This window comes from Mastigoproctus giganteus, chromosome 7, assembly GCF_048544385.1.
Source record: "Mastigoproctus giganteus isolate SK-2022 chromosome 7, ASM4854438v1, whole genome shotgun sequence".
NCBI classification, from domain to species: domain Eukaryota; kingdom Metazoa; phylum Arthropoda; class Arachnida; order Uropygi; family Thelyphonidae; genus Mastigoproctus; species Mastigoproctus giganteus.
This window is the reverse complement of record NC_143581.1, coordinates 29,709,041-29,732,252: the sequence shown is the minus strand read 5'-3', so window position 1 is coordinate 29,732,252 and position 23,212 is coordinate 29,709,041. Positions and strand designations below refer to the sequence as shown.

The 23,212-nt window shown below is 35.6% G+C and overlaps 1 protein-coding gene across 3 annotated transcripts in view; it reads left to right on the top strand.

The window, feature by feature from the left end:
* LOC150082780 (protein O-mannosyl-transferase Tmtc3-like) overlaps window positions 1-23,212 on the top strand; it is a 204,851-nt gene that overhangs the window by 158,637 nt on the left and 23,002 nt on the right. For all 3 annotated transcript variants that reach the window (XM_090377595.1, XM_090377596.1, XM_090377594.1), the window contains 4 exons: window positions 24-105; window positions 5,324-5,423; window positions 16,943-17,055; window positions 18,451-18,617. In XM_090377595.1, the coding sequence (XP_090233721.1) occupies window positions 24-105; window positions 5,324-5,423; window positions 16,943-17,055; window positions 18,451-18,617 (462 nt within the window). The remainder of the gene's footprint in view (window positions 1-23; window positions 106-5,323; window positions 5,424-16,942; window positions 17,056-18,450; window positions 18,618-23,212) is intronic.

Here is a 23,212-nt window from a genome sequence, read left to right as displayed (position 1 = left end):
AGTTTTCTTTTTTTCCCATGCAGGTTGTGCCTCCAATTTCTGCCTGAGACCGCCAGTGTCGTGGCGTCTGCCTTGTTTGCCGTCCACCCTATTCACACAGAAGCCGTAGGTAGCTACGAGAGAGACATTTGTTAATTATACAACGACTTTACTAAACTTTGTTCCTTTTCAGATGTAAAGGTGCTAGAAACACTAATGAGATTGTGATGAATGAGTACCACAATAAGATGTCTGTGCCACAACGGTGATATAATTATATCTATACTGGATGAAAAATTAGACCTCGCATGGAGAATAGGAGAGAGGGAAAAAAAATTAGGAAAGTTTAGCGCAGAATAAATTTTATTTCAAGAGACATCTTTTTGGCTTTTATCTTGGACCTGAATATAAAAGACCCAGAGACAGCAATAAATGTATACTGCAAACAAGAACGCATTAATTAATTATAATTAAAATTTGGCTCGTTTATTTTTGAATTCTTAAAGTCCTCAATGCAATAAAAATTGCATAATAACCATTCTGAGAGACAATTCTAAAATCTAAGCCTTTTTTAAAAACTTGTCCATCCAGGGGATAGCAGTCTATCTCGTTAAAATTAAACCATAATTAATAATTTCATTATCTTACGTATTAATTTGAATTCATGATTAATGTTTAACTAGCACAATTAGATAATTGCCACAATTAGACGCCAGTGATGAAAAAGGAAAGCAGACAGAAAAAAGAATAGATAGATGGACAACTCTGAAAAATATTGCTCTTGCTTTGATCAGTCCCTGGAATTTATCCTTCTTTCCATTGTGCTAATTAGGTTGATAACTTAATTTTAAAAAAATATACAGTATATTACCAAACGTATACGTCCACTACTTGTATATAAATGCTGCCGTACTTGTATAGTTAGTATGAATCTCTGCAAATAACTTCTATCTGGTATTATAGAAAGCTGGTTACTTATGAAGACTTCGAACAAGTTTAATTGGAAAGATGAGCATTTATGTCACTGTTTCATCAATGGACAGAACATATTTCACCCAAGGATTCATGAAATTTTAAGTAGGCATCTTGTATAGGCTATCCTGTACCCAATTATATTGCGTTCAACAGGATTCATCATTAATATTCGAAGTCTTACAAACAGTTTCTTCTCTGTAAACTTTTGTGGTACATTCAGACTTCTTTGTGCACTCGCAGAAATATTTGAATGTGTAAAGGATCGTAGTGTCGGTCCATAACGCTGTTTTGGAGTTGATAACCAAAACACTTATTCAGCGGGTGATTGTCGTCAGTGACTGGGGTTGACTGATATGGAGCTTCTCTTCAACACAGCGGGACAGTCCTCATCCATTTCCTTCTGCAGATGCATTCTCCAAGGGTAATAGTCCCTAGTGCACCGATCTGAAGAAACATTTTTACGCGTCTTCTCGTGTAAATCACCTTCTTCACACGACGACTTTTTTATCTGTATTTCCTTATGTTTATTTTGAGGGATCTTTCATGGTATTTTTATGTTAAAGCGATTTTTCTCGCTGTATTTTTATTCGCGTCCAGCGATCTATAAAAATCGGCTGTCGTTAATTTTATATTCTGAAATTTGCGAGTGCTTATATAGATGGAACTGAATAAAAGAACATATACAGAGTGGACGAGAAGAGTCACGTGGGGATTTGAGAAATTCATAGAAATTGATAGGCATAAGAGATTTGCTATCGTGGACTTGTATTGGATGCGGAAAGGGTTTCTTAGACGCGTGGCTAAAATCACTGTGATAAAAATGTCCTCCATCTTCTGGTAGGTACAGATCGAATATAGATAAAGTAGAATAGAAATGTCTTCCTTTCATATTGGTCAATCCATCTTTAACGGAAATCTATCGTCAAGAATAGACTTATTTTTCTTCCAAAATGCATCTCTTTGAATAATAACAAAGAGAGAATTGGGTCAAGTTAAGGTTTACGCTTCTAATAATAATAAAATAAATATAAAAATTGCTTTAGTTTTTAAATTGAAAAAAATTGAATGGTCTTGATGTATAACCATTGTAGTTTGACTAATTTTTTAAGGGCAGGATCCGTAAACGTTTTTCTTGTATTGTTTGAGTTTTATTGATATTTCTAATTTATTTTCAAACAGTATATAATAAAAAATGTTCAGTTATTTGACACTGAAGTGTTCATTGTGGAAATATTTATTTTTTGTTATATTAATGATGAATTTGTAATTGAAATTAGTTGAATTTCAATTACAGAATAAAGTTGAAATTTGAATATAATAAATAATATGAAAATTTATAAACAATTATAAAGTTAAAGTGTAACTTAAATCTATAAATTGGAGTGTCCTTGCAGCAGCATCATAGTCAGTATTTTGTCGGATACTCTTTACTCTTGATTACTGCCTGGCATCTTCGAGGCATGGAGTCTACCAGTTTCTCCAGTTCTTCTTTTGTGATTACCTGGAACCATTACTGAATAATACATTCTGTTAGTTCTCGTTTATTGCTTGGTTGAGAAGTACACACAAGCCGTTTTAACCTGGATATAAATTTTCGATCAGATTCAAGTCTGGATTATTTCCAGGCAATTCCATTACTTGATATTATGGTTATGAAACCACTGAAGTTTGCCAACTCTAAAATATGACATGCATCTCCATTACATAATACTCTGTGGCGTCAAATCTTCTGATCGTCTTCTTCTGATTCTATCACTGCTGAATATTGAAATTTTGGTCTCATAACTCCACAGCACAGACTGCCATTGTCCAGAAGTCCGTGGAACAAATTGAAACCCTTCTGAAGCAGCTCGACATACCCGGTACTCCCATCAAGGTCCACACCAGGCATCCATCCTATGCCTCTTTCCGGATTAAGATCAAAGGTCCCAATATAGAAAGGCATCTAAACACAGCTATCTGGCCCGCAGATCTTTTGGTAATGCCATTGTTTGGTAATCATAACGAACAACCAGCAGTACAACCGATCTCGAGACTAAAGATGGGCAATGTGCCTCTCTCTGCGTAGCTAGGCAGCGAACCAGACTGCCCCTTCCTACTTACAATCATGCAGATCAACGCACAACACTCTAGATGCGTTGCCGATGAGATCAGGCTCATTGCAACGGAAAATTTATTTGATATTATATGCATTCAGGAACCTTGTGTCTCTAAGTACGTTTATGGACAATCTTCCAAAGTTATGGGATATCCCATGACTTCAAGAATCATTCAGTCCTCTGAAACAAATCCTAAATCTGCCATCATCATATTCAACAACAAGCTTGATGTCACTGTTATCTCTGGTATCTTGATATCACTATTCCAACTGTTAAATACAGGTGGAATTTTGATGTAATCAAAATTCCACCTGTATTTTAGTCTCTACATCAACTTTCTCATTCTACTTACTGTCACTATATTGTCCACCATCAGCAGATATTAATTTATCACAAAGATATCTATAAGAGTGTTTGCTTCTTTAAATCCCACATACTTAATAATTACAACTGATTCTAACTCAAAATCTTTCTTATGGTTCAGCAGTGTCTTCAACAACAGAGGTAGGATTTTCGAGGAATTTTTATTCACCTACAATTTAAATCTGCACAATTTACCCAACCAACCGTATACCTTCTCAAACGTCCATAGAGAATGAAACATTGATTTAACCATTTCAACGCCTGCCATTTCCTCGAGGATCTCTGATTGGACCATACATACTGACTACACAAACATTGACCACCGAGCAATCACTTTTAAGGTATCTCTTCTTCCAAATACTACAGGTCCCCCTCCTTCTCCTCCTCCAAAAGATCTTAGATTTTCTATCAAAACCATCAAATGGCCTTTATTTATGTCTTCAATTCACCAGGATTTTAACGTTGACACTCGCCGGTCTTTGAACAAGTTCAATGCCTCAGAATATGCATTCTATGTACAGGTTGCCTTACTTCGTGCTACAGAACGCTCCGCTAAGAAGAAAATTAGCAAGCATACTACAGTTCCATGGTGGACAGGTGAACTTTCCACTCTGCGCAAAAACTTAATTTTAACTTAAAAAAAGTAAAAAATTTCAATTTTTTCAAAAGTTTCCACACTTTTGGCCACTAGTGCAGTTGACAAACGTTCAAGAACTATTCATAGAGGATGGGATCCGTCCACATTATGCACTAACCGTCTTTGCTTGACTGGACATTCGCTTTCTGGAAGGTGGATAGGATGTCTTAAACATCCAGTAGAGGTCCAGATTTTACACCTTGTTCCTTCTTCGTAGGCGCCTCCGTAGCCAGGTGGGAAGGAGCAGCAGTGCATACCACACGCTTCTTGATTAGACCGGGGTTCGAGCCCATCACCACCAAATACGGAGGATGCGGAAAGGTCAGGGAATGACCACCGCATATCCCTGGAGCAATATGGCCTTAGTTGCTAATGCTCCTAAAAAAAAAAAAAAAAAAAAAAACCAAAACCTTCTTCGTATGAGGTTGGCCAAAGCAGAGACCAAAAATCTTTACCAACCAAAGATTCTTGATGAACTGGAAGATAAAATCACTAACTAAGAATTCGCAATTCGGTTAAAAGATGAGACAAGAGGGTTGTTATAAACCGTCAGTCTTCAGAGTGGATCAGTGTGACGAGTGGGGTCCCTCAGGGCCCAGTGTTAGATTCTCTATTTCTAATTTTCATTAATGATATTGACAAGGATATCCAAGGAAAGCCGTTAAAGTTTCCGTCTAATCTGGGCAAATTCCACCAACTTTATACAAAAATCTGACTTGAATTTGCAAAGACTACTAGATCTTTGAAGAAAACCAAAAAGTGGGAGTTACTTATCGGACATTGTGAACAGCTTTTGTTATATGTTTTCCATCACAGTTCCAAGTTCTTTGGCAATTATTTCTCTTATTGTTGCATTGTTTTTTATGGTTCTAAGGCTAAAGGTTTAAAGTTATGTACAAGACTGCGCTGAAAATTGTTTGTAGTTTTGGAGCGTACTGTGGATCCACCTCGTCAATGGTATCGGCAACTAAATATCTACTAACGCTATTTGTATGGAGTAGATATTTACCTTATTCGTCCTCCTTATTCTATTGAATTAGAGAAGTTTCCTACTTTTAGATGCTGCTGGATTTTAGAAAGACCGTTCTTGTCAGAGAAACTGCAGTAAGGGTTTAACATCTGCTTAGGTAGGTATTTGATCTCTGACGAATAATACTGTTGCCATACTCAATTGCCCAACTCAAGTTCGCTTCATCAGACTGTTGATTATATGATAATGTTCAGTTATGCCAATGCCCAATGTTAGAGATGTATTTTCTCTCTCCTGCAGGTAACAGGTGTAGTGGGCCGGGCCGAGCTACTGTCAGCCGTATTCTACCTAAGTGCCTTACTGTACTTTATCAAAAGGAGATACCACTCAAGTAAACCAGGTAAGCCATTTCAATGTGCACATTCCCACTTCAGCTATCAAACTTTTACACTTTAGTGGGCATTTTTTTCGATATCTGTGTTAAGTTACATATTGCCCTGGATAACGGACAGGTAACTCTAACCTATCCATTTGAACAGCATAATCTCGCAAAGGAAATACACTGAGTGATCACTGAATTTTGACCACCTACCTAATACTTCGTAGGTCCTCCTTTTGCCCTCAGTACAGCAGCTATCCGACGTGGCATTGATTCAACAAGCGTTCGGGAGGTATGGCCAACCAAGCTATGTGTAATGCGGTCAGCAGTGCAGGTATGGAGATGATTGGTGTATCCAGACGCCTGATATGCCTTTCCATAGTGTCCACAAGCGCTCTGAGATTGATATCGGTTGAGTTCGGAGGCCAATCGATACGCTGGAAGTCAGAACTGTGTTCCTCCAACCATTGCTGCACAACGAGTGCCCGATGGCTCGGCGCATTGTCATCTTGGAAGATACCATCGCCATTCGGGAAAAAAAGTGTAACAAAGCGAGGTGTACACAGCAAGCAGTTGACGATAGCGAAGACCACTGCTACGTTGTTCCACATGCACCAGGGGTCCAAGTTCCTGCAAGTGAAACATGCCCCACACCATACAATCGCCGTCACCTGCCTACACTTTTGATATCATACATGATGGATCAAGAGCCTCATGTTGTTGACGCCAAATCCGTACACGACCATCCACGATGTGGAGTAAATAACGGGACTCGTCTCATCCGACCAGCACACCTTCTTCCAGTCTTCTAACATCCAACTTGCATGCTCTTTGCCCCAGGCGAGTGTTTTACGCCGATGAACCTTCGTTAGGAGAGGATGCCGTAGGGGTCGTCTGCTGGTATAGCCCATACGTGCGACGCATGGTCGTGCCAGATATTGTTCCGGGTTGACCCATGTTGTATTGGGTAGTCAACCCTACAACAGTGCTGCGCCTGTTCGCCTGTACGAGTCGTCGGACCCGGCGCTCACCTCTAACATCGACTTTTCGGTGACCTTTGCAGTTTTGCCGTCGGGTCGTTGTTTGACCATTCTGACGCCAGTTGTGGTACGCTTTAACAACGGCAGCTCTCGAACACCCCATCAGTTCAGCCGTTTGGGAAATCGAGGCACCAGCTCGTCGAGCTCCCACAATCTGTCCTTTATCAAAATCCGATAAATCCTTCCTTCCTTCCTTCCTTTTACCCATCCCGCTCGGAATTTTACTACCTACTGAACCAATGACACCTTATTTATGCTATGTAGGTCGACTAACTGCGCACTCTCGTACCTCACATGGTTAACGGGTCGCATTCAGTTTTCATAGGGGTGGTCATAATTCAGTGATCACTCAGTGTATATAGACAGTAAAGTGACCTAGTCGCTTAGAAAACGAAAGGTTGTTTCCCTGACAACACTAGTTAAACAGTGGAATGTCTCCTTACAAGAGCATAACAAACGAAAAGCTCTCCTGACAATAGTGGAACAATGAATGTCTTCTAGTAACAGGACTTGATCTTTAGTAGCAACGAAACAACAGAATCGATATTTAAATAAAACAATAGAATCAGTATTTTAATTATAAAACAGAATCAGTATTTTAACTATAAAACAACAGAATTGGTCTCTTAGTAACAATGAAAAAAATAAAATCGATCTCCTAACAAGAAAGGATGTGTCTGTTAGCAACAATAGAATCTTTTACAACAAGACAGGATGTGTCTTAACAATATCAGAATCGGTCTCCCAACAAGAAAGGACACGTCTCTTAGCGAGAATATAATCAGAATTTTAACAACAATAAAACAACACTATATTTTAGTGACAATGAAACACTACTTAAACAATAATAGAATGAGTATTTTAGCAACAATGAAGAACAGAATCGGTCTTTCAGTAAAATTGATACAATACAATCGGTCTCTTAGTAACAACAGAACGGTCTCCTAACAAGAAAGGATATCTGTTAGCAATAATAGAATCTTTCTCAAACAAGAAAGGATGTCTCTTAGAACTAATAAAATCGGTCTCCTAACTAGAAAGGACACTCGTCTCTTAGCAAGAATATAACGGAATTTTAACAACGATAAAACAACAGAATCGATCTTTTAGTAACAATGAAACAATAGAATCTTTTAGTAACAATGAAACAATAGAATCTTTTAGTAACGATACAATTTGTCTCCTGACATGAAAGGATACACTGGTGTTCAAAGAAAGTGCATCACCTTGAAATTTCACATTTCTAACCCTTTTTCGCGATGGTATGTTACGTTAATGACTAGCATCACAAATAGAAATATAAAAAAAAGATATTTCTTAATAGTTAAGGCAAAGCTAAGTAATATTTGACAGGTGCTCTCAAAACATTCCAAAATGAGCATTTGCAACCTTTATACAACAGTTTTTGTAAACATGACAATTATGGCTGAAATGTTATCAGAAGCCCTCAATTTGCTTCAGTTTATCGTTTTAAATGGAAAACAAAATGAAAAGTTCACCAGTGCAAACTGATGACAACTCTGATGACAACAGCACACCGTTGAGCCATTGACAAGATCAATTTCTGAAGAAAACCAACTGATAGTTCGTGGTTCCAAACACGAATTATGGCTTCCTGAAGTTCACGAAGGGTCTTTGGTTTCTTTCTGGCAACTTCCACAGATTCACTGCAGATTCCACACGATGACAACCGTTCTCTATGGGGTTCAGGTCCGGGCTGATTCCTGGCCAGCTAACAGCTGTAATGGACCGTTCTTCCAACCATTTTTTCACCTGTAACAAATGTAAACACATTACTCTCGAACCTCTAATGCAGAAATGAAGCTCAAGTAACTACACAAGTGCCTACTTACACTTTTCGCCCGATGACAAAGAGCAGAGTCGTCCTGAAAGATGCAGTTACTTGGCATTTACGGAACCTTTTATAAACTGTAGGTGACCTACTCCGCGAAACGAAATGCAGCCCCATATCATTTGGCTGGTAGGGAATTTCACTGTAGACACCATACAGTCTGGATGGTGTTCTTCACCACGTCTGTGGCCAATCGTTTGTCTCCCATCAGAGCCATGGAAGATGAATTTCTTCTCATCCGAGAAAATAACTGACTTCCACTGCTCGGGGATCCATTTGACATGCTCCTTACACCAAATTAATCGGGCCTTTTTCATTTTTTGTGTGAGGAGGGGGGTTTCTGTTTCTTAGGACGACGGGCTACAAGTCCATTTTTGAAGAGGCGTCATCTGACTGTTACTGCACTTGCTACCACTCCTGTATGTTCTTCCCATTCTCTTTTCAGCTCAGACGAAGAAGCTTTGGGGTTTTTAAGAATAGGTCTCCTAACAAGGAAGGATATGTCTCTTGGCAACAGTAGAAACATCCTAGAACCAATAGCTTTTGTATAATCAATTACAAGTGACTCAACAGTAATGTGCCATGCCTTAGATTGAAACGAAGATGAGTCAGAGCAATGATCAAATCGTCTGCCTCGTGGCACACCACCGAAATAATTGCATAAACATCGATTTTACACTTAAGACGAGTTTGACAACCGTCTTGACCACTTCGGGTTCTCTTTATGGGAGACAAACGCCTCCCATCAAGTTTTGTCGTGGGCCTTGACATCTACATTTTTAACCGTAATTGTTTTGTGCCGTCAACAGCGTCACCGCGCAGGCGCCACAAATGAAACGACAGCCCGTCCCGCGCTTGTTGACTAAATAAGTCCGTTCGACGCCACGTTTTATCTTCCAAAGTCACCAAAGTAAAGAGAAGTTTACTAAATAAATGTCTCCGCTACCAAATATACAATAAAAAGAGTAGAAAAAAAAAATCCTTCACCGCACTGTACATTGAACATTTTCTTTACGTTTCATTTAATGCTAAAGAAAGGACGACTTCCCACTAGCTGCGGAATAGTCAGTTTTTCACTTGTCTTGTAAATGTTCCGCAACGAAACCGTTTGAGATTTTTCTAAACAGCAGGTTGCAACGAAGTGTTTGGATTTACTTCGCTGCTCCCGAAATTGTAAAAAAAAAAAAAAAAACTGAGAAGCCATTTTTTTTGTTTGTTTTGTTTTTCCTTCTTCCCTTGGCATTTTCGTTGATCGCACGTAGACCATAAACCACAAGTAATCTCTTGCTCGTGTCAACTGGTACTGTGGTGCTAAACTTAGTCATTTATAATAAAGAATACCTTTATTTTATTTTATTAATTGGCTCTTTTCATTAATGAATTTTAATTTTATATTAAACTTTCAATATTTTTATATAGATTTTTAATCAATTATTTCTTTTAATGTCACCAAAAAACTAAAAATATATTTTTTGATAACAGCGATTTTTTTTGATTTGCATTGTAATCCCAAATGCGTTTTCAAACAGCAAGTTGCAACGAAGTTGTACTAAACGTAATGCCATTTATATTAAAGAATACCTTTATTTTATTAATTGGCTCTTTTTATTAATGAATTTTAATTTTATATTAAACTTTCAATATTTTTATATAGATTTTTATCAATTATTTCTTTTAATGTCACCAAAAAACTAAAAATATATTTTTTGATAACAGCGATTTTTTTTTTTTTATTTGCATTGTAATCACAAATGTGTTTTCAAACAGCAGGTTGCAACGAAGTTGTACTAAACATAATGCCATTTATATTAAAGAATACCTTTATTTTATTTGATTGATTGGCTCTTTTTATTAATGAATTTTAATTTTATATTAAACTTTCAATATTTTTATATAGATGTCGAATTAATTATTTATTTTAATATCACCAAAAAAATTAAATTATATTTTTTGATAGCAGCGATTTTTTTACTTGCCATGTAATCTCTAAATGTGTTTTCAAATGAAAAAAAAAAAATTAAAAAAGCTTTCATGCTAGCAAATGTAAACAATTACAAGTAATCAGTCAACATCGGAAAGAGCTCACCTGCCTTTTTCATCTATTTCTTAAGGAAATGCTTCCAACTTCTTACGGTTTTTTTCCTTTTTTTTTTTTTGTTAACGTGAACGCAATAATTTTTTCGTTCGTTTCCGTTGCAGTCCTGGTAGGATCGTAATTGTGCTGCGTAGCGGAGTGAAGGTTCGCTTGCTTTTGCTTTGTGTAGAAAATCTCATTGTAATTAGTCCTCAGAGGCCCAAACGGTTTTGCTATTGCTGAAGAAACCACTCGCTTACTGAGAATTCATTTATTTTTCCTCGCACCTGTACCACGCTCTAGTATAGGTGGATGTGTGGGTGGGTGTGTATTCTTCTCCTCAAGGAGCAAAAAAAAAAAAAAGGAAATAATAAAAAAAAAGAAATTCGTATGCAAATTTTTCTTGTAAAAACTTAGAAAGATTTTTTTATTGTATGTTAGAAGAAACATCGTAACGAATTTGTGGCTCTTCTCATTACACACGCCAAGTGATATGAAAAACTTGTTATATGGCAACGTTGGATTTTTCCTCAGTCGATGCCATCTACATAGATCACGTGACCAAAAAAAACCTTCGAAATAAATTCAATTTGTTCTCGTATTTCAGTGGATTTTCCACATTTATAAACGGATTTATTTCAACTGAATGATTGATGGAAAGAGAAATTTAAAATAATAATACAGATAGAACTACATTAATTAAAATACTCTGTTAGGTAGTGGATTATATTAATAATTAAAGAGTAAACCACAATTATATATAAATACATTAATTACATTAAAAGTTCAGCTATAAAAAAAAAAATTTTTTTTTTGTTCCCTGTCAGGTCTTACGCCACCATCTTTGTTACAAATGGAGGCGCCACCATTACAGGGTTAATCAATTCTTTAAGATTTTTTTTTTATAAAAATAGTCCATATCAAAGCGATTTCAAGTTTCATTCAAAGTAATATAAAAAAAAATAAAGAAAAAGTTATTTGATGATTGAGCCCGAAGCGACACCTATCAATATAAGAAACTTGAAATGTTCCCCCATTTATGACCGTGGGCCTAGTGTATCTCATTAATACACTGATGATCCACAAAATACAGGTTTTGATAATAATAAAGAAAAAAATGCATTGCCATGCCAGAACACTTTAATAAATGTGGCCCTCCTTCATTTATTCATGTAAAACTACGAAAAGATTATCTGTTATAGCCATAATGAAATAAGGAGCCGGTTAATGGGGCGTATCGTTACACGAGGGGTACTTAAGAATTATAAATTATAATTCCAGCTAACTTTAAAAGTTCACTGTAAGGGTCGAATATAAATTTTGTAACAATTTCCTTACGAATATTTGCCCAGGGGAATTTATTTTAATGGGTTTTTAGCTGGATTCCTTGCACTTGACACGAATGAAAATATACTTTTATTATTACTCTTAAGTGAGCTACTTAATGGAATTAAAAATGCTTCATAATGTTACCATCCACTTGGAGTGAGCCCACTGCCTTGCAGGAGATTCAACCAGAATTAATGTTCATGCTTTGAACTGCGAGGCAATTGTCTAATGCATTCACATTTTCAGGTATATTTTTCTATCTCTGTGTAGTTCATTTGGTGTAGCAAAGTAGAGTAATGTGGGCATAATTCAACGAAAAAAAAAAGAGGATTCTTCGTTCGAGTTGGCTGAATAAGTTTCCATGTTCGTTGAGATAAAGGAGAGGATGTTATAGGAGCGATGAGATATGGAGAGACAATAGGTGCTCTTAAGGGATCTAAATATCGTTCGTTTCTTTCTGTTTAATAGCATGTGCTTCTTCGATAGCAGGGTCATTAAACTTTTACGGTCGTAAGCGCACTTGCAATGCAACAACGGGTGTTTGTAAAAGTGTTGGAGGATCTTTGATGACCAAGAGGAACTAACGTATTAATGCTTACTGTCTTAATTTAGTCATTGTAGAGAATAAGATCTCTCGCGTTACTGGGTATCCTTTGAGAAAACCACTTCCAGCAACGTTTCGATTTTACATTTTTTAATAAACATCGCTGTGTTCATTGCCCTCAGGGTTATGATCACTGCTGTCCCACATCAGCTGGAAAACGATTGAGTTCGAATCCCGTCAACTAAATGAGAATTTATTGGTTTTCTTTCACAACGTGGCTGAGTTAATCGGTCTTAGGCGAGGTTGCGTGGTTTTTGTCCCCGAAAACTCTGATTTTCTTCGTTTAAGTGAAAAGTGGCAAACCGACCGAAGGATACAAGCATTTAGAGACACGGGATTTTCAATTATTTGCTCACTTTCGTTTTTTTTTTTTTAAAGAAAACTGGAGTGCATTAATTTTTTTTTATAATTTTTTTTGAAAATTTCACCAATAAAATACCAGATAAATTTTATCAAGTTTATTGTAGATTTGATAAAAATGTTTTAAATTAGTGTGGTTTCGATCTGACTTTTCTACACCTATATTTGATTTGACAAACTATCTTGATAAAATGGGGTTGCTTGACTATATATCAGGATGAGGTTCCGCTCATTTTTTAAATTTCTGGTATATAACACGATGTTCAAAAATTTCAAAAATTCAGGAAAAATTTTTCATCCTAAAAATTCCCTCAAAATTTTGAGATAATTTCTCAAAATAGAAGTATTAGTTTTTCAAATATGCGAATTGTTTCAAAATGTTATCACGTAAAAATAATTTTAAAAACTGTTTCAATTTATAAAAATTAAAGAAAAAATTAAAATAAATGAACCATTAACTCAATTTTTACCAAGTAGATTTTAAATCAGTGCAATTTCGATCTGCATTTTCTACACCTTTATTTGATTTGACACACTATCTTGATAAAATGATTTTAAGTAATATACTTAAGTCTATTTAGCTCGTTCCATCAAGTGAGATCCTCTTTCTTTTTCAATTTCAGGGTTCAATACGTCAATTTTCTTATTACTGCCTGACCTGACTTTTTAAACTAATAAAGCTTCACGAAAATCCTATTAGGACAATAATCAATATTTAATGTAAATAGAGCATCCAAGCGCAAACAGATGATTCGAAATTTATTCCTAAAAGTAATTGATGATAAAGTTAGTTGTTCCCAACAGCAAAATTTTTGACAAGGCTGGTGTTAATGGGAGCATTAATTTTCGCACGTTGTCAGTAGCGGTTAAATCAGGGCCATACATCTGCGATTTTTCGAAACTTCTACAAAAAGTCATTGACGATAACCGGCCCTAATATCCCTATCGATGAACGAGTGTGAATTATAAACAACTCCAGCGAGTCTGCTTATAAAACTTTTTTTTATTATTATTAATTTCGGCCTTTTTTTTTTTTTTGAAATCATGTTCTACAGACGGTATATTAGCTTTCAATTAACCCTCGCAAAGATGACCTTAATTTTTCGGAACTTGTACGATGTAAATAAGCTGTCATATTTCCATGGCAGCTAGTTCATAACAAAATTAGATATGCTAATTTAGTTTTCGTTTTCATAGCAACTTTAGTTCTGAACGAGCTGTGTTGATTAATCCTGTAAGAAATGGGGTACCCGTTTTCCATCAAGGATTTGTAGGAGTGATTGACATTTAAACTCAAACAAGGTAGTTGACCACGTGCCTATCTTTCACTCCTGAACTTTGTCGATAATTCTATAAACACATATTGGCGTGTTTTTTTTATTATCACCAAGTTTAATAAAGAGCACACGAAGTAGAAGGTTTAATAACCGGAGGAAATTGCATGCTCAGTCTTTCGTACACCACCATGCTGGAGTTCCTATTGACGTAACCTGTAGCATCCTCTTGAGGTAATCTTCAAGTTATTAACTGCGATGTACGTGTTGCTTATTAAATAGTACACAAACCTTAAAGCATATTTATTACTAAACACGAAAATTTCAGCTAATATCCTCTGGGGATTTGTTGTTGGCACTTGATAAACATAATTAAGCATCCTGAGAAAGCAACACGTTCCTATCAAAATTAATTGCACCTGGGATCCGTTCGAAAGGTGTTGTGGGTATTTTTAGAGGAGTTATGTCATTTAAATACACTTAAAAATGTAATTATATTTTAATTATTTGCTGTTTGTGTATCGCTAATTTATTCGTGGTGTCCCCGTTTTTTTGTTTCTTGAGGAATGTGGTAATATTAATGTGGATGGCATTGTTGGGATTCTTAAAATCAATTTAGAATTCCATTTAGGTTTAGTTTTTTCTTTGATCAGCCTTTAAACGCTAGCGAGAAATAGGTGAGGAAAGTCATGGGTTGTTGAAAAGATTGCGGGATAAAGTCATATATTATAAATTTCGTGAGAAAATATGTCACCTTTATAGCTGTTCATTTTAAGCAGGACATGGACGAAGATTTTTGCACCCACCTGATTATAGTCCGAGGCTTTCACACTACTAGGGATTTCTACGTCTAAGATGAATGACCTTCAAAGGTCTTGGCGTCCATGCCAAAGTGATATGTGGGTCCCTGGATGAAGTTTCCTTAAAAGATGGCATGAGTGATGTTTGCCGCTTTTCTCCTGTAGCTCGGCAGCTGTTTCAAGGGGAGGAACAAGAAAAGGGGGTCGAAGAATGGAAAGAGTGTTATGGTCGACGTCGAGGTATCTATCAGCCACAGTTGTATTCACGGTGAAAACTTTCCAGTTAAGGATTCGCTAGCTCATTTAAACTCGGCGTTTATGAGATGGCCACAAACTTCAAAGCCTTCGCATTACCCACCAAGCTGATTTTATTGGAATGTTCCTCGTCTCGCAAGTGCATTCTTTTTTCTTTAGAAGGTTATTCCATTTCTTAGCCTAAGACATTCGCTGTGGTTGGAGTTTTGTTGGTTCAGGCAAATAGCAAAGCAATCAGCGGTGACCATATGCAGAGCAAATGAATATTTCAATTACGTTGGGTTAGAAAAACAAATATTTTTAACTGAGAGGCTTTAATCAACAAACAAACAACCTGTTCTTTCATCTTTGGACACCACTATTGATTTTTTAAAAGCAATTAATTCACTTTGCGTTCGTTATATTCATAACACGTTCTCCTATATTTTGGTAACTTATTAAGTCTGACGTTTTGAATGAAGAAGTGCTCTCCCTTTGGAGTTTGCATGTGGATAATATTATCGATTACCGAGTACTGGTAGTAATTCGCTTCCTAGCCCCACACACACACACCAGCTTTGCTAATTCGTTCACTTTATTATTATAATTAGACTCCATTACCATTTAGATAAAATACATCACCCATTTCGCCTTCGGGTTTTAAAACGTGATAATTATTATTAATAAGGGATCATACAGATATCTTCGCTGATGTTTTTTTTTTATTTTTATTATTTTTAAGCTTCGTAGACATGTTAGGGGTTCCACTTCGTCAGCTGCATTGTGAGGGTAAACAGCTACGCATCACTGCACGATTTCTAATTTGACTTTCTGATTCTTAAAAGATATTCTTCGGTCAGAAACGGCCTAAATTAAGGCTAATTTATATTATTTGTTAGACCCTTTTTTCCCATTTTAATTACTTGAATAATGATATCCTCCGCTTAAAAAAATCAATGAACGTTTTAGAGAAATTTATAAAGAATAATGCAATCATTTTGCACTGATTACATTATTCTTTATGCGTGAAATAAATCTTTTAATTATGGAGTACAGTTAGAGGAGACAAAAAGTTGTGTTCTGAAATTTTCAAATCAAGTGATGTTTCTTTTCTAACGATGTAATTATGCTGTACCATGTTCGTAACTATTGCTAACAGTGGAATTTTCTTAGAACGATGAAAAACTCTTGAATGAACTATGTTTAATAAGTGCATATTGTCATTGATAATAATCTCGATGAACTGTCAAATATCACACAATAATACTTTTCAAAGAACTGCTACTGTCACCAAAATTGCTTTTAGACGAAGTATCACTGCAGCAAGCAATACTACTTTTCGATTATTAACAATACATGTTACCAATAATACCTTTATACCAACAAATCTAATTTTCGATGAACTTACCTAACGTACTTATTACCCAACAATACTTTTCTACCAACAAATCTAATTTTCGATGAACTTACCTAACGTACTTATTACCCAACAATACTTTTCTATGAACTAATGTACTAACTACCAACAATACTTTTCTATGAACTAATGTACTAACTACCAACAATACTTTTCTATGAACTAATATACTTACTACCAACAATACTACTTTTCGATGAACTGGTGTACTTACTACCAACAATACTTTTCGATAAACTAATGTACAATACTGCATACGATGTATTCACAATTTTGGCAAGAACAATACTAGATGAACTAACATTGTAATGCAATCAGCCCAATGCTACTTTATATTAATGAATCAAAGCGTGAATTTTAACAGGTGTCTTCTAAAAATCATTGAAATTCTAAAAGAAAATTGCTATTAAGTGACTTACTGTTATTTAAATTTAATCATATAATTCTTCCATTCTTTCTGTAGATAACTTATACTCATTATTCTAAAAGAATGCATCTATTCGCAGTCAAATTGAAACGAGCCACCTGTAAATCTGTTTTCTGTTTTTCTATCCAGACTGGTGGAGATGTTCCTTAACCTGGGTGTTAGCTCTTTTCGGGATGTTGTGCAAAGAGCAGGCCCTTACCGTTCTAGCTGTGTGTTGTGTGTACGAAATAGCCTCGGCAAAGGTAAGTGCATTAACTTTCAAATGAGTGGAAAATTCTCTGCTTAAAGAATTTTTTTTCCTAGAATCATTTACTAAATCTTGGAGAGGAAGCCGGTATTTATTGAAGTAATTAATGAACTGAGCTGACAAAGGGTGAGGCACAAACGCGCTCTCTCTCTCTCTCTCTCTCTCTCTCTCTTCATTTGCTGTGTGGTTCTGGTTATTAACTCTCTAAATACGTGCGTCGAATTGGTCAATAGAAAATTACAAAAAAAAGAAACAGCAATGGGGAGGGCATCGTAGATCATGATACGCATAAGGGATATGTGAATAACTTTTAAACTGTTTATAGGCTCACCATCAAAAGCATTTTCTGGTAACGGAAACTTTTATATCAGCATTCTGACGAGTCCAAAGCATGTCGAAAACTATTTTTCTAATTTTTTCTAATATAAAATTAAAAAGCTGTTCGTTACCTTGCATTTGTTTTTAAAAAAATTAAAAATTATAAATAAATAATTGAAACAAATCAAAAATTCGCCTAAACACTTTGTGATAAAAGAGCTTCAAACAAATCAGGCACTACGTCTCATTTGAATTTTTTGTAATTAAAAAAACCCACAAAAAATTAGTTTCCTTGATTCCTTTGATTTGTTTTGAATTAAAAAAATAAAAGTAATTAAATAGTCAATACCTGTGCTTTTTTTCCCGATAAAATAATCCACAAAAATCTTCCTTATTTCTTTTTGATTTGTTCCATTTTTAATAATAAATAAAGGTACTTTTTATAAACAAAGTCCCTTCATTGCTTATATTTGAATACTCTGCAAGATACTGGTTTTCTTTTCTGTAAGCTCTCTTACTGTATTTAAAACAAATCAATTTGTTTCAAATTACAAATTAAATTAAAATTTTAAAGCAAATTACGTTTTAAATATATATTTATAAAAAATCAAAAACACTTCTCTTAACACAGTTGATTTTTTTTAAACAAAGATATAAATAAATAAATTAATTATTCAAACATAAATAACTCCCCTTAATACTTTTGATTTTTTTTATGAAAACGTTTGATAGAAACCACAATTTTCTTCAATATTTTTGATTTATTCTGATTTTCTTTCATAATAAAAACCTACAAAAAATTGTCTTAATACCTTTGATTTATTTATTATTATTTATTTTTTTTGTAATAAAAACGTCTAATGGAAACAGTGGAAAGTAGCTTTTGATTTATGTTGAATTATTGATTATGAAAATAGGATACTTTTGATATTTCGTGTCTTTTCCACGTTAAAGAAAGACAACTCCAAGGATGATTAAATTGTGATTTAATTTTCCATAATGGCCAACTAACCGATGTTTATAATCCCTAAAATAATCACATGCACACCATCTTCCATTTCTTTTTCTCCAGTCCTCAGGATGTGCACCACTGACCAGGTTTATCCTCCTTGGTAGAGGCATAGTATCACCGTGGATGTGGGATTCACTGGTGAGAGTGGGATTCCTGCTTTTGTCAGCCGCCTTAACTCTGTGCATTCGAATACAGATAATGGGCCCTCGGCTTCCAGTCTTCAATAGGTAAGTCTTGAGGATCACAGATCCTTAGATATATCAATGTTACTTATAAGAATAGAAGTTCATAGTTTATACAAACCTCAGTGTATCCATATTTACGAACTTTTATATGTATACTGCGTGGAAAAAAGTTATGGCAACAAAGAGTAGATTAGATGAAAATTTTGCGATGTGTGTACACTAACAGAAAAAAATATAGGAGTAATACCGATGTCACCCGTTTAGTTAAAGAAAAGCTAAACAAAAGAATAGAATAGCAGCGGCTTTTGGCATTACCTTTGACGTTTAATAAATGTCTTGTTTACAGTTATATCACGTAGACCAATAGTTTCATTACGCATGCAAGAAAAGGCAGTTTTAGCAATAACAATAAACATTCCTGTTTCCAAATGATACTCTTGAGGTTTTCCTGATGCTGCGTATTGGGTAATAAATATTTATTTGCGAACTGATCTATTTTCTGTGCTCTCCCTCTCTCTCTCTCTCTCAATTTGATCGTCTTAAACATTGACGGCTGTCCAAATTGCTAGCTTAAGCAAATGAATCTCGCTGCAACTACCGGCTTGCCACATTGACAGGCAAAGAAGAAAGGCGCGCGATGTTTGTGGATGCTGTTTACCTTCTCTTTCTCTCTGGTGAACTACTTACGCAAACAGTAGCAGAATAAAACGCAGTAGATGGTTATCTATTTTTAGCTTTTCGTCTTCATCATCCACTTGCCATCAGCACTAAAATTTAATCAAAGATGACGATAATAAAAACTTTTAATGAAAAATCCACAGAAAGTGATTTATATCAGCGTTTAATGATGATAAAATGTATGGAGAGTGAAAAACGCTAGTCTGGTTTGTCGATGGGGAATTATCGCCCCCTTGAGATCAGTTTCCCCCTCTGTTCTCCTTTGAATTTGTGTTCATATTTAAGATCTGCATCATTTAAAACAGAAAAGTAAAATTGCCAAAAGAGAAACGCCTTCTGTTTGCAACCAGTTCCGGTGTGTGGTCCCTTAACTTTTCTCTCTCTCTGGCTACACACAGCGATTCATTGTTTATAAAACAATATTAGATGTCTTTGCATGCAGGGTGCAAAGGGAAGGCTTCTAAATTTAGTTCTTTTGCAATCCGGGGATGTTGAAAGGGGATAACGTGCGAAATAAAGCCGTCCAGTTCCAGCTGGCCAGATTAGGTTACTTTTGGAGCCCTTCTGTCTAAGCTACTTTTAACCCCGCGGTTCGGCAAGGCTTAACTTGTTGCCCTAGTGTTCTTTAAAAACTTTCCGACTTTTAAGAAGCATTTCTTTGTTCCGAATTTTAGCCTTAAGTGAAGTTTCCGGCGCATAAGACAAGCAAATGTTTCCAAAGAAACAACTTTCTATTGAGGATTAACGCACTTTACGTTGATCTTCATTTCACGATAACTTTTCGGTCCCCATCAAAGGTCAAAAGTTATTAAAATTTAAATAGCTTCCGACCTCCAGCAAAGGCCAGCGGTCATCTAAATGTAAATAGCCTTAATAAGGCGTGGCAGATAAATATTCGTAACCTCTGACACATCAAATGTTAAAGGTTATATCAATAACCTTTAACGAAGATCATGCGGGGAAGCAAAAGAGACAACAAAGTCGGTTAAGAACAATGGCAGCGTCTACTAGGATAAACTAATCTCTTCTTTATTTCCTTTTACATTTTAGGAGACATATCCGCGCCTCTTTCGCCGGTTGGCCCTCGAAACTAAACTTCTTTTGTTAGCATTCCGACTCCTTTTCAAACCACTTTGGAACATCAGCGGGATCCACGTTCACTCGGTGTTTCCAACAGCCATTAATCCTGATCGTTGTGATCTACGCCTCTGGAGCTAGCGGGAGGTACATATTTCATCCAAATGACTGTTGTCTTATTTGCTACTTCTTGGCCGTTGTAAGTGGCTCGCATGAAGGGACTTAGTGGAGAACATAATATGCTTCCACCACCAGCTATCAGGCGACGTGTACTTTACTAAATGTTATGGCAAATGGCGCTATTTAAGTCTCCCCGGCCCTAATATTTAGTAATAGATAGGATGGGCAGACGTTGATGGCCTGTCGGATTCGTTAGATTTTTAATGAAAAACTTGTGATTGCTGCTAAATAATCAAGAAAGAAAGAGGTTCTGAGTTTTTGCGCTATATACCTAAAACATTTATTAGTCTTTTAATTTTTTGTAGTAAATAAAATTAACAAAAAACAGTTCAGGTGAAATGTAGGAATCCTCTTTTCGATTTGATTAGTCTTTGTTGAATTTCTTAAGTGTATCTTATTTAGAATATTCATTTTGATTTTAATTTGCTTCCTAAACTTTTCTGCCTTTGTCGGTTTCTTTATCACCAACTAAATAACTGCTAAATATTTTAGCAACTTTCAACAATCATTTGTTCAGCATTATTTCTAATTGTCGAAAGTTAATGTGAATTTCATTAACTCTCAACAATTAGCAGATTTTCTAACTCTCATCAACAATTATCTATAAACAATGAGCAGCTTTTCTAACTCTCTTCAACAATTATCTATAAACAATTAGCAGCTTTTCTAACTCTCAACAATGAGCAGCTTTTCTAACTCTCAACAATGAGTTAATTTTTATAACTTATTTCAACAATGTGTAAACTTTCACCTATATAATCCGATCGAATAACTTTTGAGTGGCGTCTGCTATAGACTTTGAAAAATACAAATTCGTGTTGATCTCCACGCTGTGGATATCTGTAAATATCATGTTCTAAAGCCTGCTTGTCTGTTGAAATTGGGAAAAAAACGGAAAGCAAACCCACATTGCTTGAGTGGGTAAATTCTTAGAACTTATTTTTCAGAAAACAATTCAACAAAGTATTTAATGTGTGTCATTCAACAAATTGACCTCTTTAAATTCATCCGCCTTTACTCCTTTTTAAAACAATCCTTAAAATATTTAATAACCACCACATATCGGTGCCTCCTAATATCTCTAACCATTAATTAAAGCCCAGTATTTCAAATTCTATCAAACGCGAACGAAATCCCCCCGTTATGTTGGTAACGCGAAGAGAACCATTAATCCTAATAGATTTGGTCTTCGTGTCCCGAACTTAAGGGAAATATTTCATCCAAATGACTTGTCTTATTGCCACTTCTCAGGCAACCTCCGCTGTTGTGCCCATAATGAAATCCATCACACAGAACATCAGCTTCTACGGTGGGGTCACTAACTTAAAGGGAGAAGCAAGAGAAGAAGAAGAAAAGGGATGGAAGAAAAAAAGAAATCCTATTAGTGACTTTGGTGGAGCAAGCCAAAGAGAAAAATTGATCGTATACACTGGCGGCCCCTGACATAACATTGTTTCAATGAATTTGAAGACAGGGGATGTTTCGTTTGAAATCATCAACTACCTACTGATGATCGTTACAGCTATGCAGCTGCATGGATAGGAGGGGAAAAATAAAGCGTGCATTTAAGCAACCCCCATTAATCCTAAATGTCCTTGTATCTGCCCTATAATACAGCGCATTTTATATGGTTTCCATTAGGGCGCACCAAATTCAACTTTCTCTCGACGCTTACGTAAAGACAATGAAAGTGTGTACAGTACTTTAAAAAAGTTGTGGGGGATACTAGAGTAACTGTTATCGAAAGTTACTTTAATGTAAATGTGTACACTACTTAAAAGTAAATTAAAGAGGCTACGACTGCAATTCGAAATCTCTGCCATATGTATACACGTGTACACAGTCTTGAAAAAAGTTAAAGAAGCTACATTTATGTCAATCTAAAAATGTGTACACTGTTTTAAAAAAGTTAAGGGTACTGAAGTACATTTTCATTAAAATATCATTTGGTGACCTGCCGAAGGTCACCTGCATGTATACGCGTGTACACTGTCCTAAAAAAGGTAAAGGAGCGAAAGAAACGTCAGTCAAATGTTTTGTCAATCTAAAAATGTGTACACTGGTTTAAAAAAGTTGAGTGCTGTAGCTACCGAAAGTTATTTTAATGTAAATGTGTACACTACTTAAAAGTAAATTAAAGGGGCTATGGCTTCAATCCAAAATCGTCTCCATGTGTGTACGCGCGTACACTGTCTTGAAAAAGATTAAAGGAGCTCCATTTATGTCAATTTAAAAATATGTACACGGTTTTAAAAAAGTTAAGGGTGATGATGCAGCTCCTACCGAAAGTTATTTTAATGTATGTACACTGTCTTTAAAAAGTTAAATGAGCTAAAGCAACTCCAGCCGAAAGATATGTCAATCTAAAAATGTGTACACTGTTTTAAAGAAAGTTCAATGTGCTCAAGTAACTCCTATAGAGTTATTTTAATATAAATGTGTACACTGTCTTTAAAAAGTTAAAGGAGCTAAAGCAACTCCAGCCGAAAAGCTAAAATGTGTACATTGTTTTAAAAAAGTTAAAGGAGCTAAACGAGACTCTATTCAAAGCTTTATTTCTTTAATTTGCCATAGAAGTTATTGAAATCAAAGCTATATAGAACGTTTATTTGCTTTAATAAAAGATCTTGGAAATTATTAGGCACTCTCATGGTTTACCGAGAAATCGATACCCTTCGCATAGAGTGATAGCTGCTATGACA